This window comes from Colletes latitarsis, chromosome 5 (genome assembly GCF_051014445.1).
Source record: "Colletes latitarsis isolate SP2378_abdomen chromosome 5, iyColLati1, whole genome shotgun sequence".
Classification (NCBI taxonomy): Eukaryota; Metazoa; Arthropoda; class Insecta; order Hymenoptera; family Colletidae; genus Colletes; species Colletes latitarsis.
Window position 1 is genome coordinate 29,773,956 of NC_135138.1, and position 17,619 is coordinate 29,791,574.

The window sequence follows — 17,619 nt, forward strand, 5'->3', positions numbered from 1 at the left end:
TCAAGACGCTAACAAACGGCGCATCGCGCGACGCCCGTCGACGATCCCTGTGTGCCGCGGTACGTGTGTAATACACACTGTGCAACGAGCCTTTGCGCGTCGCGACGCCTTCGTCGACGGGGGTCGAGCGTCTGCTACAAGGGGGTTTTCAATAGTAGTTCGTCAAATGCTTCGTTGAGCTTCCGCGACGCGATTTATTGGAAGATTTTTATTCGGTTTCCGGTGCAAGGAAACTGCTTTGCAGCGGGGGAACGCCACCCTCGACGAATTGGAAACGGTTATGGTTCCCGTTTTTAGCACCCGTTGCTCGAGGAGACATAGGAGTTGCAAACTAGAGGTAACCTACGCCAAATGAAATTCACAAGACACGTTTTAAGACATACACTGCCAGATCAAAACCGTACAATATTCTGCAAGACCAAAATTTTAATTTTAAATCATTGTGAACTGAATAACCTAAAATTTGTTCTAATATTTATTTTTATAACTTTGCTAAAATCCACAGATCCTATCCGAATTTATTTCCCTGGACATTTCAACTTGAGAATTAATTTTTCTAGTTCCATAGTGGAAAATTATGTCACCCATGTATGGGTGACATGGCAGTCATAGTATTATATATATTTAGACAAGTATGAACGAAGTATATTCTTTTTACAGTTTTTTACTTTCCCCCAGTCAGTACAGAAGAGAATAGGGGTGGTTTTGTTGAATATGGTTCAGTGAAGTTTTAGTTAAAATGTGAACAAAGATAAAATTGCCAAACAATGTTAAAATTTTATTCAGTACTAAACATTCATACCATAACAGGTCAAGTGATCAGTAGAAATTACTGAAACTGCTTTGGGTGCATAGAGTCAAAGAAAATTTCAAAATAAACATAGAAGGCAGCATAAATTAGAATAGTTATTAAAACGAGTGCTCGGGATATCCTACTTATACTGCAAAAAATATAAGACTTTGCCATGGAGACATAAAAAGAATTTAATTCTCATTGTTATTTATTTATCGTCCAAGAATTATCAGAGAACGAACCCAGCATAAATGGGGATGTTTCTTTATACTAAGCAATGCCTGCGATAATTAATCGGAATTGCTGAAACTTCTTTGGGTATATAGGGAAAAAGTTAATTGCAAAATAAACATAGAAGGCAGTATAAATTAGAATAGTTATTGCATTCATTGGATAGAGGATAAAATGCCCTTTAAAATGAGCGTTCGAACGAGTCGATAGCTTTATTAGTTCCGGAGATATAGCGATTTTAGTTTCAAGTCGATGCGGTGGCTAGTTTCGGAGATATAAGGCTTCGAAGCGTTTGTTTACGTTCATTGAGATGAGTGAACTCGCGCGCGCGAAAATAGTAAACAGTGCGTAGTAAATTCTTGGAAATACTACGGAACTGGGTCACGACAGTCACGTACGCGGGGTAGGTCAGCGCCACGCACGTGCGACAAGGAGATCCGACTCCGCGAGACGAAGACAGAGATAGTCGAATTAAAAAATTACCATTTACATAACTTACGATATCTCCGAAACGGAAAGACGGATCGTCAAAAACCAAAAACCATCTTAAAGGGGAAGCTTTGCCGCCGCTAACAATGGTTCAATAATTAATAAAACACTAGTAGTTTCGGAACTGCACGCGTCTAAAGTTTTAGTATTTTTAATACGCGTTAATAGGCTATTGTACATGGGACGGACAGTGAGAGAGTCGGATTAAAAGAAATTACCTTTTACATAAATTACGATATCTCGAAAACGGTAAGTCGGATCGTCGAAAACCAAAAGCCATTTTAAAGAGAAAGCTTTGACGCTTCTAACGATGTATCAATTATTGATAAAGCACTAGTAATTTCCGAGCTGCACGCATCTAAAGTTTTTGTACTTTTAATACTCGTTAATACACTTTCGTAAGACGGAGAGTGGAATTTTAAAAATTCCTTCTTCGTTAAAATTGCGATATCTCCAAAACGGAAAGTCGGATCGTCGAAAACCAAAAGCCATTTTAAAGAGGAAGCTTTGACGCTTCTAACAATGTCTCAATTATTAACAAAACACTAGTAATTTCGCCTCTACACGCGTGTAAACTTTAACTATTTTTAATACGTGTTGTTAACTTACATTGGAAGCTAACCAGAATTTTATACTATATTTTATCCAGTTTTTTACAATAAAATATAAATTGTTCAACCGGTGAAGACACACTACATATTTTTCTGAGAAACCAAACAATAAGAATAGAAGTGACTATTGAAAAATTTATCGTACAAATACTATAAGAAAAGTCGACACGTTAAATGGCGCTAAAATAACATTGCATGTTAGAAATTGTAAACGAAATTTTAAAAACGAGGTTTGGTGGGTGGGAAAGGTCAAGACCTCGTCGACAAGCGTCTCCCAAGGGACAGAATCGAATGAAAGGGCTGTCTCGTTCGCCTCCCGATGGAAATAGCTCTTTCATATCCGCGGTGGTGTAATCGTAACGGATTACTTTCCTCGTTAACTTTTTGCGTCCAGGTACTGCGGGTCTGAAACGAGGGGGCCAGGCGACACGGCCAATCCCGCGGAAATGAATCAGGATTACTTTTACGGCGCGTTTGAAAGTTCGCGACGAACGAGCCGAGGGGTTGAAAATCGAGGGGGTTGGGGGATCCGAGCCGGGTGAGTCTACGAGAGGTTGACGCGGAGTTCCGAGTGGCTGGAAATTAGCTTACTTAGACGGCAGACTGGAAATATTGGCAGATAAGCGATATAGCTGCCGACTAACCGATAAGGGAAGGATAGACTTACCCTGTTCATATTGTGCTCGCGATGGAAACGCGGCTTATTGTAATGCTGAAGGAGCCAGAAGTTCGGCGTAATCGCCCCCCGATGTGCTCGTTAAGGTTCAATTGCAACTTCAGACGTTTCAACGGTGTTTAATTAAAAAATATATTACCATTCCTAGTAAAAGAATTTGTCCGGTCTTTCGGTGGATCGATGACGCAACTATCGAGAGAAATGTTACCCTCGATCAATGTGTCAGAATTCACGGTTAGTATGACAGAAGAACGATCGTCTGAAAATCTGGCTCTCTTTCGTTCATTCGATTTGCCTAAGAAAATTGAATTTTTCCCATTTCCCCCGCACGATTTTCCAATTCAAACCGGCCGGAAAATCGCACGGAGCAAACTTACGAGCAGACTCCCGAGTCCGTGGAAGCGAAACAACGCGACTTTCAATCCCCCCGTTCGGCTTTCTGTAGTACACTGCTGTCGCTTCTCCGATTCTCCAAACTAAATTGCATTTACGGAACTCAGCGAAACTTTCGTTCGCTGTTCTCGCGACTATTTCTTCTTCAAACACACTACCAGGCCGATCGTGGCCGTCCTCTTGTTCCGCAGACGTCTTATTCGCAGTCTGTTTCCTGTTTCCGATCGATCCTCTCCATTCATTGCACGCGCGCCGCCACCATTGCGAACCCAACGCGTCGTTTTCACGATTCTTAACGAAATGAATTTTATTCATAGCAATTTTCCCAGAACTCCGTTCCACAGGCTCCTCTGCGAATAAAATTCACCATTTTCTTTATTCGAACCCCGCGATTTAAAGAAAATCACTCGATAAAAAATGCGAGATTAAATAAAAAATTGTAATAGATTCGATGTTCCTTCTTAGCATTCTCGTGTTAACGTTCAAAGTTAAAGTTTTGACGACGGTCTGGACGACCATAACCTTCCCTCGTGAGGTGCAACGGACGAAATTCACGCGAGAACACATCCTTTCTCTGGCACTTGTGCCCGTCGACGTTTCCGGGCGCAGAAAATTGGATTTCGTCGACGAGGAAAAAGCTTTTGTTCGGTCGGCCGCGCGGGAATCAATTTTTCGAGATCATCGCGGCCACGGGCCTCCCAGGAAACCTATTTGCTGGCTCCCAGGAAGCGTCGAAGGGTAGCGAACGAGGGAGGAGAAACGAATTAGTCGGGCGTATCGTAAATTACAGCAGTTGCGAGCCGCTACCGAGTTTCGCGTAATCAAAATTCGTTCGGGAACAAATATAAATAAAGTCCGTCGCGCGTCGTCCATTTCGCGTACCAAAACATCGACGAAACTGCAACGATATCGCCAATTAACGACGAATAAACATTGCCCATACGCGAATAAAAATATCTCGTATTATTGAACGATTCTAATTTCATTTCAAACTCTTCTTAAAATCGAAATAATAATCCATTGCTCAAATTGAAATCTTCAAACCATTTTTGTTTCATAGTCCAAACTGTAATTGATCGAGGTTTCAAAATATTTATTAGGGAAAAATTAAACGTTCAGATTTATATTTATTTCTTTGTTGGATAGAGTGAACCGATAAATAGAATCAAAGTGGGGAAGTTGGCTTAAAAGGGAGTTGGACAAATGTTCAAATAAAAATATCTCGTATTATTGAACGAGTTTAATTTCATTCCAAGCTCTTCTCAAATAGTTTGCTCAAATTTAGATCTTCAAAACACTTTTGTTTGATAGTCCAAACCCTGATCGAGGTCTCAAAAAATTCTTTAGGGAAGTGAAAAATAGAACATTTAAATTTATATTTATTTCTTTGTCAGATAAACTGAACCGATAGATAGCATTAAATTGACGATTCGAAGAAATCGCGCGACGTCTTGAGGAAGTGGGCTCAAAAGGGAGTGGGAGAAAGATTCAAAGCTCGATTTTCTTCCGGGGCAGGCAGGCGAGAAACGAGGCGTTTTCGAGCTCGTTTTAATCTCGGGTTCTTTTCATTCGTTTTTCCAGCAAAGGAGCTGAAAATATGCGGCAGCGTGAGAAGCGGCGGAGAGGTCTGTTGCTCCGCGGACATGGAAGTGAGACTGCAGGCGAGGGCACGTGACAAACACGAGAAAGCCACCAAAGAAACTCTTCAGCGACTGCATCAGGTCCTGTCGACGAGAGGGGCCAGGTTTCACAGTGAGTACCTCCCTAGACTTTCACGATTTTAATCACTTCACGGCCAAGTCTGCGTGAAATTCTACCTCGGGACATTTACACTGACAACGCGAGACGGGGGGAAATGCCACGAATTCAACGTTTTCGCGTTATCACATTTAAACGGAGTCTTCTTCTTCATCTGGGTCCTTCAAACGTCGTCCTCAGTTTCCATAATTTGCGATTCAAACGTTTAACGAAGAGTAATTTGCAGCCTATTGCATGGGCGTATTTTTATTTCAATTTAGGACAATTCTTCAACAACATTCCAAAAGGACCCATAACGAGAGAATAATTTTTATACGATGCGTCTGAACGCCTCAATAATTCCATCGACTTTTATTATCAGTTTTACTCGTGAATATTTCGAGTATATCCACCTGATCGATCTAATATTCCGCGACGTTTCTGGATCAATTCAACCGGATTCTAAGGGACTCATTGTCTCCGGGCAAGGTGTCAGACTCTGTTTCCGCGTGGAGTTAACTCGATGAAGCTCGGTCGAATGCAAAACCGGAGCAACTGTTAATCAGTTTCGCCGTTGAAACGAAGTTAGACACCAAGAGGAGAGCGACTGCTAATCGGTTCACTGTTGAACAGAGCCGCCCCCTCCCAGACGACGACAGTTACGAAACAATCCCAGCTCGAAACGGGATGGAGAACGATAACTGCGAAAGAAACCGCCGCGTCGCTTCGCGCTCGAGGGAGGATCGACCATCCTCGTCAATTATGCCGCTTCTCGGTCACAAAAGGACTTTTCAGGGCGGTTTAATCGGCCGGACGTCCTCGACGACAGGAGAGACGAGTGGCGTCGACGTAACGCGCGTAGAAGCAGCGTCGAAATGAGATCTCTGGAGTAACCACGTGTCCGCGGAAGCTTTCCGCGTTGTTTTTCCTTCGTTAATGAAGGGGTGGCCCGCGGGGGTTGCGTCGAGTGGGTCCTCGAACATGGGAATCCCGCGTAGCAGGCGTGTCGCGAAAGCAAAATCGCGCATTCCGTCTCAAACATAGCCAAACTTGCACGATATTCGAATTAGAAACAGAAAAGACTAAATGTCACTAAACAACAAGTACGGAGAGTAGTTTTTACAGAGCACAGAATCCCCATCGTCTGTACTTACATTCGATTTTATCTCACAAAGGTTAACGGTGATATTCATTGGATTATCCGCGTCTCAATTAAGCAACCCGTAATTCGATTTCCGGTAATGGTCATTTAACGTCGTCGTCGTACTTTTATTTACTACGGGGAAGTTATTTGTCCGTGGGGTGGACGCTGAAAATATAGTAGCCTGTTTCAGGCCGGCGAAACAGTAATTTTGCTAATCCCTTAATCCTCACCCTCGGATTTCCAACCACGTAATCCTTGTTCGATGTCCTGCGCGCCGATCTCGTTACCTTCGGACTTTTTACTTACTCGTTCACGACGGCACAGCATTTCCTAAAAGGATATCTCGAACTTTTATACGTAGAAGTGTTCATTATTTAATGATTACGATGAAGCGTGATAGCGTATGTCTCTGAGTGATCTCAAGCAAAATGCTACAGGCTTGAATGGGAGCAAACTGCAGAATTTCCGGGCATAGACGTAGAACAGAGCATTTGCATGACAATGGCGGTTCTAGCTTCCGAGTAGCCAGGTTTGGGAAGAGACTGGATCCGACATGATACTCGAATGCTCCATAGGAACGTTTAATAGGATTCAGACTACCGTAGATCACTATTCAGGAAAATTACTCTGTCTCAACCTCAAAATGTAGATCCATTAACTCCTTGTCATACAATGACGAGTTTGACTCGTTATTATTTTAACATTCCCTGTACGACCAAATTTAAACAAAATTAAATAGTACACGTTTGACAAATTATTTAAAATTAAATCGTACATCAAGGGGTTAAGCTCCAAAATCCAACTTAAATTCACAATGGTCCATCATGCTTGTGTTATACAAATGAAATTAAAATAGACACGACAGGCCCAGAGTCGATTCAAAGAAACGAAGCAGGAGTGGGGATGAAAGCGGTTGCAGCAGCTCGGGGGAAAGGAGTTGCACTAACCGGGGGAGCACTGCATCTGCGTTGCAAAGTCGCTGTATCGGAGACAATCGAACAGTTTTTGAAGCTTCGCGAAGTGGAAGAGACTTGGATAAGGAAGAAGAATCGTGGCTCGAGTGGACAGTCCTCACCGATGGAAAGTCACAGGCTAATGAGTGAAACGGATGGAGTGCATTAAGGAGGCATCCCCAGTCACTTTGGCGATCGCCGCGAAAATTAGACGGCGCCACGTTGAAAACCTCAGGCTCCTAACGATTCTCATTAACGAAATTACTCGACGTCGCGCTAGTTCGCGCCACCAGACGCCCCGACGCCGTGCGTCGGTACCCTCGTTCGAGCTTCAATCTTTCCCGTGCCCTTTCCACCGACCACGGCTTCCTCTGACGGCCGCCGTGCTTCCCTTTGAGGTGCTACTGCCTAGCCGCATCCAGCTACGTACCCACTTTGCTTGCCACTCAACGCGTTAGAAGTACGGCGACAGAGAGCGAGAAAGGGAGAGAAAGGGGGCGGAAAGTGGAGGACGGGGGCGGCTGATAGTGTGAAACAGGGAGCAAAAGGAAAAAGAGGACTGGGGAGCGAACGGGTAAAGTGGAAGACGGAGATGATAGAGGTAACCGAAAGAAAGTTGCGGATGCACCCGGGGGATGAGAGGGGAATTATTAACTACCGACCCTTTCGAGACTTTCCAATCAACTTCGAACGATACACAAAGCAATTTCGAACTCGCGTTTCCATCCCCTGGGCACCGACGCGACTCGACGGGGCTTCGATCTCCTCGGGATTTCAAATTTTATTCTCCGAACCTTTCACGACGACTGGTTACGTTTGTGACTTCATCCTGTGGAATTGTTCTGTTCTTCAACGTTCGTGAGAAATGAATCGTTTCTTGCATAGGGGGTATCTCTGCTTCATTACACGTTTCTGAATAGTCGGTTTAAATGGATTACAGGAAAGTTGATTTCCAAAAATCGACGTTAAGTAAAATAATTCGGTTGAGATTGAGAGTCCACTCGAGAGTTAAAGTAACTCGTTTCTCATTTGGTGGTTCCGACGATGTCAGAGATGATTCCTGAAAGATTACTAGGTCCAACAGGGGGAACAGGGGAATTAGACGCGATGTGGTTCCGGGGGAGAGCGTACCCGCGAATTAAAAGCGCGACGCCAGTCGTCGCGGCGCGCGAAGTGCTTCCTTCCCCTTTCGCGCGACGGCCTCGGTGCTTTTTACCGGGCGTCGTCGACGTCGCCGACGATTCGTTACACAGAGGCCTTGGGTACCTGTTCTCCCCCGTCGTTAAAAGGAATTTTAATCACATTCTTCGCGGCTGAAGTGACGATAAGAACGGTGTTCCAGGGGCGGAGGACGTCCGTGAGGTTACGCGTCGAGGGTGACGCGACCGCAATTGGGGCCTGGGGACGGGAAAAGCTGCCGCCATTGTTACCGAACCGACGCCACGGACCTTTCCTTCTTTCCTCGTTTTTCCCGCCGTCGTGGAAACTGATTGAGACACTTTGTCCCGGGAGACGCTTCCGTCTTGATTTTACTTTCCATTTGGACCACTATTGGGCGGACACAGTGATTTTAACCCCCCCCAAATGCTCAACCTTTTCCGTCTTAAGGGCCCACGATGTCTATTTACAACCAACATTCTTTTATAATAATTTTCCTCAAGCTTCCTTTCTCGAAAAATGAAGATTAAAAAAGATATAATTATTCCAATTATTTGCGCAATTTTTTAAATACATAATATACGATTGTTACTTCAAATTGAAGTTCTTGTTCAAAGGGTGACTCTATCATTTGTATTTCATCGTTTTTTGTTATCCTGAAATTCATCATTTAACCCTTAAATGGATTATTGGAACTGCTGCAGCCCTCTGTAAATTTAATTATTTGAAAATGTATGCAATTCTCCATTAGTTCACTATTTTTTAAATGCTTTAAAGGAAAGTTATTTTCCACTTACCAATTTGGTAAAAATCAACATTAAGTAAAATAATTCAGTTGAGTTTGGGAGTCCACTTAAGAGCTAAGAATACCTATAAAGATATTGTAGTTTAATTAAAGATGACGAACATGGGATGGATATCAAGAAACTATAACAAGACGTTCAAGTGGCCTCGAGTTTATTAAAATACATCAATTTAAAACACTAAGGCAATATATTATAAGTATTAAGCATAAAATTTACGTAATTCTAAATAACATAAATAACTTTTATGTACAATTCAGAACAAGTATAGAACATTTTATTCCTGACGAGAGATCATATAAAAAATATATCTTCCCAATAAACCGGATTTAAATCAAGGGTTTTGAGACGCGTGATATCTTCTGAACCACCCCTAATCTATCTGACCACATTACCCCCAAAGCATATTCGAGACGAGACGAAAACTTCCCTTCCGTTTTTGCGAGCAGAGTTTCGGGATTCACGCGAACGAATTACGAAAGTTTCGTTCGCGTAGCTCCGTCGCGACGCTGTTACGCAAACTTCGGGCAACATGTTGGTACCGACGGAGGGGGGGGGGGGGGGGGGGGGTGAAAGTGGTTAATTAACGCTCGCAAATTGGATAGGAGTATCCGCGCAAAGCGTCTTACGCAAAACACCGTTAACGCGCGATCAGTCGTCCGAAAGAGGATCGAGGCTGTAATTGATTTGTAAATCTCGCGTTAATAGGGGTGTCCGCCCCTAGGAGCGAGTCGTACCATTTTCAGTTATCGCGAGACGGATGTTCTTGCGACAATGAGACCGGTAGAATCGCCGGAGTCTTGCAATTAAGGGAATTACATTTTGTCGACATCCAACGATGATGGGGATTAATTAATACCCGAGTTCGACGCGACGGAAATTTTAGAAAAAATTAAGAAAATTCTGAGGGAAAGCTATACATCGTAGTGCAGTTTCATAGTCTCCCATTTTCAGTGACACGGTTTCTCTTCTTTCGCAGGTTTCTTTAAGGATCTCCTGGCCTCCAGCAAAAGGGTCTTTCACGACATGTTCAAAGTAACCTACGGGATTCTCTACGAGCAGAACTCGTACGTTTTCATGGATCTGTTTAAGGAATTGGAGAATTATTACGGCAAGGGGACGGTGAGTGTCATTTATTCTCCCTTTGCGTGTCAATTTCAAACCGAACTTTCTTCAAAAACTGTAACCCCCCTATCGATAGTTCCTATTTGCGTGGAAAGAGTCTATTATTGGGGGGGGGGGGGGGAAAATTTGTTTAATAGCGACGAATAAACTTCCGTGATAAAATCGATAGCGACGTTCGAGGGACGCGATTTTTAAAGGCGGTAGAATTTATCCTACGTGCCTACGTCCCCGGGCTTTCCCTTTTATCCCGTCGTTGCGGCTCGTACGACGAACTTTTGGAACGACGGACCCTCGTCCAGCCGAGTTTAACCGCGAGCAACGAGACTTCGTGATGGGGAGAGGGGGTGGCAGGGGTCACACGCGAAGGCGAGTTTAATCAATGCTTTTGACATCCGACTATCGCGGCGTTTTCCGATAAAGGATCGCAAAATATCCAAGGGTCGTTCCTTTGAGCCCACGAAGGTCATCCTCTCGTGAAACACTACCATTCGATCTTCGTCTAAGGATATAATTATCAGTCAGTCCCCCACGAAACGGCCATTTTTGCTTCTGCCGCTTGAACTCTTACTTTACCAACGTAAATAATTTCCAGAGGAGCGATCGGAACCCTTTGCACTCGGCTGTCTCCTCTGAAGGGACAACAAAGAATTTTTGTTTAACGTTTAAGTTCAAGATACCATTGTTTTAAAGTAATTATACAGGGTGTTCGGCCACCCCTGGGAAAAATTTGAATGGGGGATTCTAGAAGCCAAAATAAGACGAAAATCAAGAATATCAATATATTATATAAAAATTTCAAATCGTTCTGGAAAAATTATTTTCGGTTGTGGGGGTCAATTACAATCATTTTTGGTGAATAGACATACCCCCGAAATCCTACCCACTTTCTAGAAAAAAATTCAGTACGGGCGGAACTTTAAACGTTAGTAACTTTTTAACGAATCCTCCATTAACAAATTAATATTCTTGATTTTCGTCTTATTTTGACCTCTAGAATCTCCTATTAAAATTTTTCCCAGAGGTGACCGAACACCCTGTATAGAACAAAATACATAAACGGAGAATGTAAAAAAAAGATATGCTTACTTGGATATTTACTATCTATTTCGTAAGAAAGTGTGTTTGAGACAGTAGTAGGTGGTCGAAGAAAAGTCTGCGAGTGCAAAGGGTTAACTGTAATTTTTAAAATTCCTCTTGGAAGACCCCTCTAATTAAAAAAATTATTCAAATGTTTGTACACGTGTGGCCATTTCTATCACATTTTCGATGTTCGAGTTGTAGACTATTCGCGAATAGTAGCAGGATCCCAGGCAACAGAGACACGGGAATCGAACGGGCCATTACTATCCGTCATACGTGCAACGCCTACGGAATCACGAATCGTTTGGTCGACCGTGAAAACAAAAACGAGAAAAGAAGCAAAAAAAAAAGAAGTAGCGAGAAAACGGGGGCTGGGGGCACCGAGACGAGACATTTCGAGGGTCGATTGTCATTCAAATCGCCTCGAATTATTCACCGACGCCACTTGGACCTGTTCAGGATGGTACCCGGCGCGGGGTAGCTCGCACGAAAATGGCCCCCCGCATGAATATATTACCGTTGCGATCGCTGCTAGTCGTTGCGCGGGCGGTAACGAATTTATATCGACAATATATCGTCGTCTCGCGTCATGGAATCGGACGATTCGAATTTATCGAGGATTCGTTTCCTCTCCTTTCTATATTTCTCCTTTTTATATTCCCACCGTTTCGATAATACGTCCGTCGAATCGCCGGATTATTCCTTCGATCGGCGAATATTGGCCAGGAACCGACGGGGGGAGCGTTATGAATGGGGAAATTTTTTGTTTTTCCTCGTATCGTTTGATTAGCCCCCAGGTTTTACCGATTTGCATCCCAGTTTCGAAGTTCCATCGATCTGTTAAGGAACTAAATTACTAGTCTGCTACTGACTCTCGAACCTTTCGCTTTTAATCAAAGTTTTTAAAAACTGTAAAAAGTTTTCAATCTCTCTTCGAATTACAATACAATAAAGGGTGGCCCCACGAAACTGTTTTATCGATGAATAGTTTAACCCTTTGCAATAAAGAGTATCTCCTTATTTTTAAAAGTCACATCACGAAATTGCAATTGCTCATTCTTGAAGTGCAGAGGGTTAAATGGTACTACGATTATAGGACCATTATTTTTATTTACGATCGTGACGATGTCTTTGGGTAGGCGGTAATTTATATTATGAACAATTTCTTGGACTTCCAATTGTTCTAGGTCGACCTGGACGACGTCATGGACAACTTCTTCAACATCCTCTACCAGAAGATGTTCACGGTGCTCAACAGCCAATACGACTTCGATGCCAAGTATCTAGAATGCGTCGGGGATCACATGAAAGAGATGAGACCTTTTGGTGACGTTCCCCAGAAACTTGGAGTTCAGATCAAGAGGTCCTTCGTCGCTACCAGGGCCTTCAACCAAGCACTGACCGTTGCCGCTGATATCGTGAAGAATATGCAGTCGGTGAGTCATTTATTAAAACCAAGCAATTAACAAGGGAAACAAACGTCTATGTTGACTTAAGGGGGGAAACCACTCTGACGGCTGAAAATAAAGGCAATTTTCAAGAATTTTTCGGCCGTAACTATGAAACTTTTTCTCATAAATGTTTAATGTTTGCGAAAGTACATTTCTTGAGCTACTTATTGCAAAAATTTTGTATCAAAATATTAATTACTATAGCCATAATAGGAACCATCGTGAGAGGCCTCCAAAAATTTGTTAGAAACGATTGAACGTGTTTCACTGCAAGTTGTGAAGCAAGAAATCACGCAATTTTCTTAAACTATAAGACAGTAGCTCCGGTTGCACATACGGATTTTTAAAAATAATTATTATAAAATGGTGGTTCTTATAAAGAAAAATCCCCCAAAAAACTGTGACAAGATCAATATTTCTTTTAACACTACGTCGAAACTAATTATTCCATCGAAAATTCCGTATGTGCAACTGAAGAGAATAGTATTAGGGGCCACCATAAAAAATTATAAGTAAATCGGATGAAGATTAACTGAGTTATTGAGCGGCCCAGTTTGAAAAATGTGGTTTTGAGAAAAACGCGTTTTAATTATTTGTGAAATAACGTTGGAGTTTTTAAACTTTTCTTCATCAAATATATTTGAAAATCCTCTTCTAAGCAAATTCTATTTTTCAAGAACACATAATTTGCCCGTCCCGTTAAGTTTCTGACCAGGTCTAACAACGAATCGATTCTCTGTGGCCGTTGATCGCGTCGATTTTCGAAGCGTGGGCGTAGCATCGACGCCTGGACGTTTGGTAAATCGTTTTGTTTTCGCAGTTGAAACCGTCCGCGGAATGTGCAGCTGCTCTCACCAGGATGACAGTCTGTCCATCCTGCAGCGGGATAACCGGGACCGTGTTGGCGTGCGGCGACATGTGTGCCAACGTGATGAAGGGTTGCTTGGCCCAGCACGCGGCTCTGGACGCTGAATGGAATCACTTCGTCGGTGAGTAATTTCCCGTCCCATTGTTTCCGTTGTAATTACAGGCTCGCCGGGGCACGATATGATCGCCTGGCATCGATACGCGTTGTCCGTTTTATTTATTGCCGGTCGCGTGAGAAAACCTCGTCGCGTTCGAGGAGAGAGGCGCCACGAAGGACTCGCGTTTCTCCAGCCTTCGCTCCCCGGGAATCCTTGGGACCCAGAACACGTTTTCTTACCGTTTTCCTTTTTCTTTCGATCGACAACGGAAGGTTACAATTATTATAAATTGCGTGTGACTGCTGCATCATCGAACAAATTTAAGAAAAATTAATCGAGGACGCTTGGAAATTGGCCTAATAATATCCATCCCTCGAAGATATCAGAAGATACCTGTAACAACAATTTCTATATTATTAACGTCGAAGATCATGGAATCCTCGGCCCCCAATGAAATCATTCGACCCTGTTAACGTCTCAAATCCCCTCCCATCTCACTCGGGGCGTAATCTACCCTCCGGAAGGGAGTTCCCTGCGACCGAAGGAGCTGACCGTTAATTCCCCTCGAATCTTCTTTCAATTTCAGAGGCCGTGGACAAAGTGGCGGACCGGCTGTTGGGTCCCTTCAACATCGAGATGCTGGTGCGACCCATCAACCTGAAAATCTCCGAGGCGATAATGAACTTCCAGGAGAACAGCCACGACGTTTCCCAGAGGGTGTTCACCGGTTGCGGTAAGCCTGTCCTAGGCAGACGCAGACGCAGAGACAATCGTGAATTGGAGCTCGAGTCGCTGAACTTCGATCAGGAGACGGTTACGGAGGACCGTGCCTCCACCGCCGCTATCCTTGATAAGCTGGTGAAAGAGATACGACAGAGGGTCGGGGACTCCAGACAGTTCTGGGTGTATTTACCCTACAAGCTCTGCAACGATGGCTTGGTGGTGCCACCCAGCAACACGAAGGAGTGCTGGAACGGCACCCACGTTGACAAGTGAGTTGATTTATCAGATGTTTCTACTTTAACGTCTTTTATTTTTAACTGCACAGGATATACAAAATAAGAAATACGTCGAAATACTAAATATATGCACCCCTCCCAATGTGATTCGAGCAAATTTTGAGAAATTGGTTCGTAGTCTCAACAGTTTATACAAAAAATAGTGTTAACCCTTTGCACTCCTATGTCGAGTATGACTCGACATCAATTTTTGTCTCAGGAGATGTCATACGTAAATAAAACAAATATTTAATTGAATTTGCTTAAATTACCCTATGTTTTTACTTAACGTAAATTTCAAATAAAACACTTGAAAGCGTTGGGAGCTGTTGGTAACATAATTCGGAGTGCAAGGGGTTAAATATTTAAGTTTGGAAGATATCGAGTGTAGGTCTCGACAAAGCGATCTTTAGTACGAAAGAAATGAATGGAAAGAGTGGACAGTGGACCAACCTTTTTTAAAAGGGATCCATTGCCACTAATTTTGATTTTTCTTAGCTCAATAAGTTCGAAAGTATTATTCGAGCACTCATAAAAGTGTGACCAATGCTTTGTTTTTGCTGAGTTTCCCATCCGTTTCATATTAGGAGCGAAAAGCGTGTTTGATACGCGTGACACATGATGAAGGAGTGGATGTTACTTCTTGAAGCAGAGTTGCAACATTACTTTTCCCTTCTACGTACAAACTTGTCTGTGCCTGCATAGACCAGTTCCTCTTTAGTAGTCACCATTAGCTTTTGTACGTTTCTCCTGTCCATCTTCTTGCTGGTATCATTAAAACAAATTGTTGGTCGATCATGGTCACAGCTACGTCGCGGTTCGATAAAACACTCAATCTTTCTTTGCTGTGTTAAGGTAAAAGACTCAATGCTTGAACGTTGCGTGGATGAAGCGCTATGAAATTTTTTTGAGTATATAAGTCAAAGAATAAAAGTATTTGGATAGCTCAAACAGTAGAAAATAGATAAAAAAAATGTCTTTTTAATGTTTTAAAGATTGTAGGCGTGACAATAAATATTACTATTGCCTATTGCTTTGTTCTGCTCAGCTAAGACTACGTTTCGAATCTAGTTCTACGAGATGTAGGTCCCTGAAAGGGTACAGGGACACGTGTCTAACGATTTAATTGAATTAATGCTCTCTATTCTAGGTAATCCACCCTTTTAACCTCTTTAATCCTATACGGCGAGCATATGTTTGTAACTTGTCTGGAATTGACTGAAATTGAATAATTTAGGCCTAGGGTCGGTTAAAGATCCCACGTGCTGCTTTCCATATTCAACGCGTCGTATTCCGCCGCGAGAAAATTACGAATTACTATTTCGGGGGATAAATTAATATGCTTTGCATTGCTTATTTATGAAGCACGTAGGAATTTACATATTTTACAAGTACCATCGTTTCAGAAACGACGTTTAAATTTCTCGGGAAGATTATCGTTTGAAATAAATGACTGCGCGCTATTACCCCGTTTGTATGCAACCAGCCGACTCGATCGTCGATTAAAAAAGTACCACGACTGTAAAGAAAACTCGTACCTTCCCTGGATGTGCGCGAATGATTCGGTATGCGAATGACTGCTCTGTAGTTTTCTCGTTTAATTACGAATCATCATCGCCTTATTGGCCGAGGTTCGAGAACTGGAGGCACAGAACCAGTTGATAGAAAATGGTTTCGCTTGAATAAGTGCCCTCTTTTAATGGGTCAAAGGAAACTTTATATCCACAAATTTTTACAATTTTATTATTTAAATTTGCATCAACCTTTTTTCTAAAGTAAATAAAATTTCCACGTTGCTATTTGCAGGTACATATACCCCGTGTCATCGAACGGAGAGACTCAGATACTGAATCCGGAAGTGCGGAGCACAGGACCGAGACCAACGATCGTCAGAGATCAGATCTACGCGTTGACGACCATCACGAGCAGACTCAAGTCCGCGTTCAATGGTCAGGACGTCGATTGGATAGACACAGGTACCTAATCAAGCATCTCTGAGATGGACAACAGAATATTTAACACTTATTAATTGATCATTTAAAACTAGATTTATGGAATCAATTTGACCAATTTCAGATTCCATATTTAAAGTTACAGTAGGGCTGTGCATACCAGAATATCGTTAACGTTATAAAAAGATAGATTATTAAAAGATTCTGCACGGTACTTCGTTCCATCCGGTCCAATATGGAGTCTATTTCGACCGAGGGTCGTAAAAAGTCAAGACCATACGCGAGGTTTAATTATCAAACGGTAGAACATTTTCATACACGCGTGTATTTCGCCATGTATGCTCTCTCCATTAAAGCAAACACGGATTCGTTGAATCTCCCATCGAAGGCATACGGCGCGGTATGTATTTAGTTAAAACATATAGGCAGGGCGCCATCGTGTAATCGGTAACAATGTACATTCGGTACGTGAACGCGGATAGCTAATCGAATCCGGATAATGAGTTGATTAAATGGAAATGCCAGTTTGCACAACGAACTCAATGCATCTTTCGCGTCTACCGTAATTGGGCGCATTTATCGTTCGGCAATTAACGATCAACCGTTTTGATTCTTCGACGAATACTAATTTGTTTCGTGTCTCGTGCTCCTATCTCGTTGAACGTGCAATCAGAATGTTCATTAAATTTCTAATGAGCATATTAAACGAAAATTAAATACAAAAGTATGGTGTACAATTTTACGCAATTCTCATCGAAGCATTCACGTTAAAACTACCCCGGAAGTTCGTGACGACAAATTGTAAACGTAAAAATTGGCAAAAAATTTTTTATTCGATAAAAAATTAATATCACCTTGTATCCTCTTTAAAAAAGTATTAGAGGCCTCGAAAATTGAATAGTTCAGGAGTTATTAATTTTGTCTCGACCTCCCCCCATACTCGCACTGTGCAACGTCTTCGTAGTAAAAACCTCAGAGATTTGGCAGACTGACTAGAATGTCAGAGTTTCTTTTAGTACCAGCGTCGTCCACTCTCCTTTCAAACCAGTTATTAACCTCG

General features: G+C 42.5%; 1 protein-coding gene across 4 annotated transcripts in view; it reads left to right on the top strand.

Moving 5' to 3' along the window:
* Dlp (glypican dally-like) overlaps positions 1 to 17,619 on the top strand; it is a 119,089-nt gene that overhangs the window by 95,117 nt on the left and 6,353 nt on the right. For all 4 annotated transcript variants that reach the window (XM_076765035.1, XM_076765037.1, XM_076765038.1 and 1 more), the window contains 6 exons: positions 4,775 to 4,945; positions 9,968 to 10,110; positions 12,381 to 12,629; positions 13,465 to 13,633; positions 14,196 to 14,601; positions 16,414 to 16,583. In XM_076765035.1, the coding sequence (XP_076621150.1) occupies positions 4,775 to 4,945; positions 9,968 to 10,110; positions 12,381 to 12,629; positions 13,465 to 13,633; positions 14,196 to 14,601; positions 16,414 to 16,583 (1,308 nt within the window). The remainder of the gene's footprint in view (positions 1 to 4,774; positions 4,946 to 9,967; positions 10,111 to 12,380; positions 12,630 to 13,464; positions 13,634 to 14,195; positions 14,602 to 16,413; positions 16,584 to 17,619) is intronic.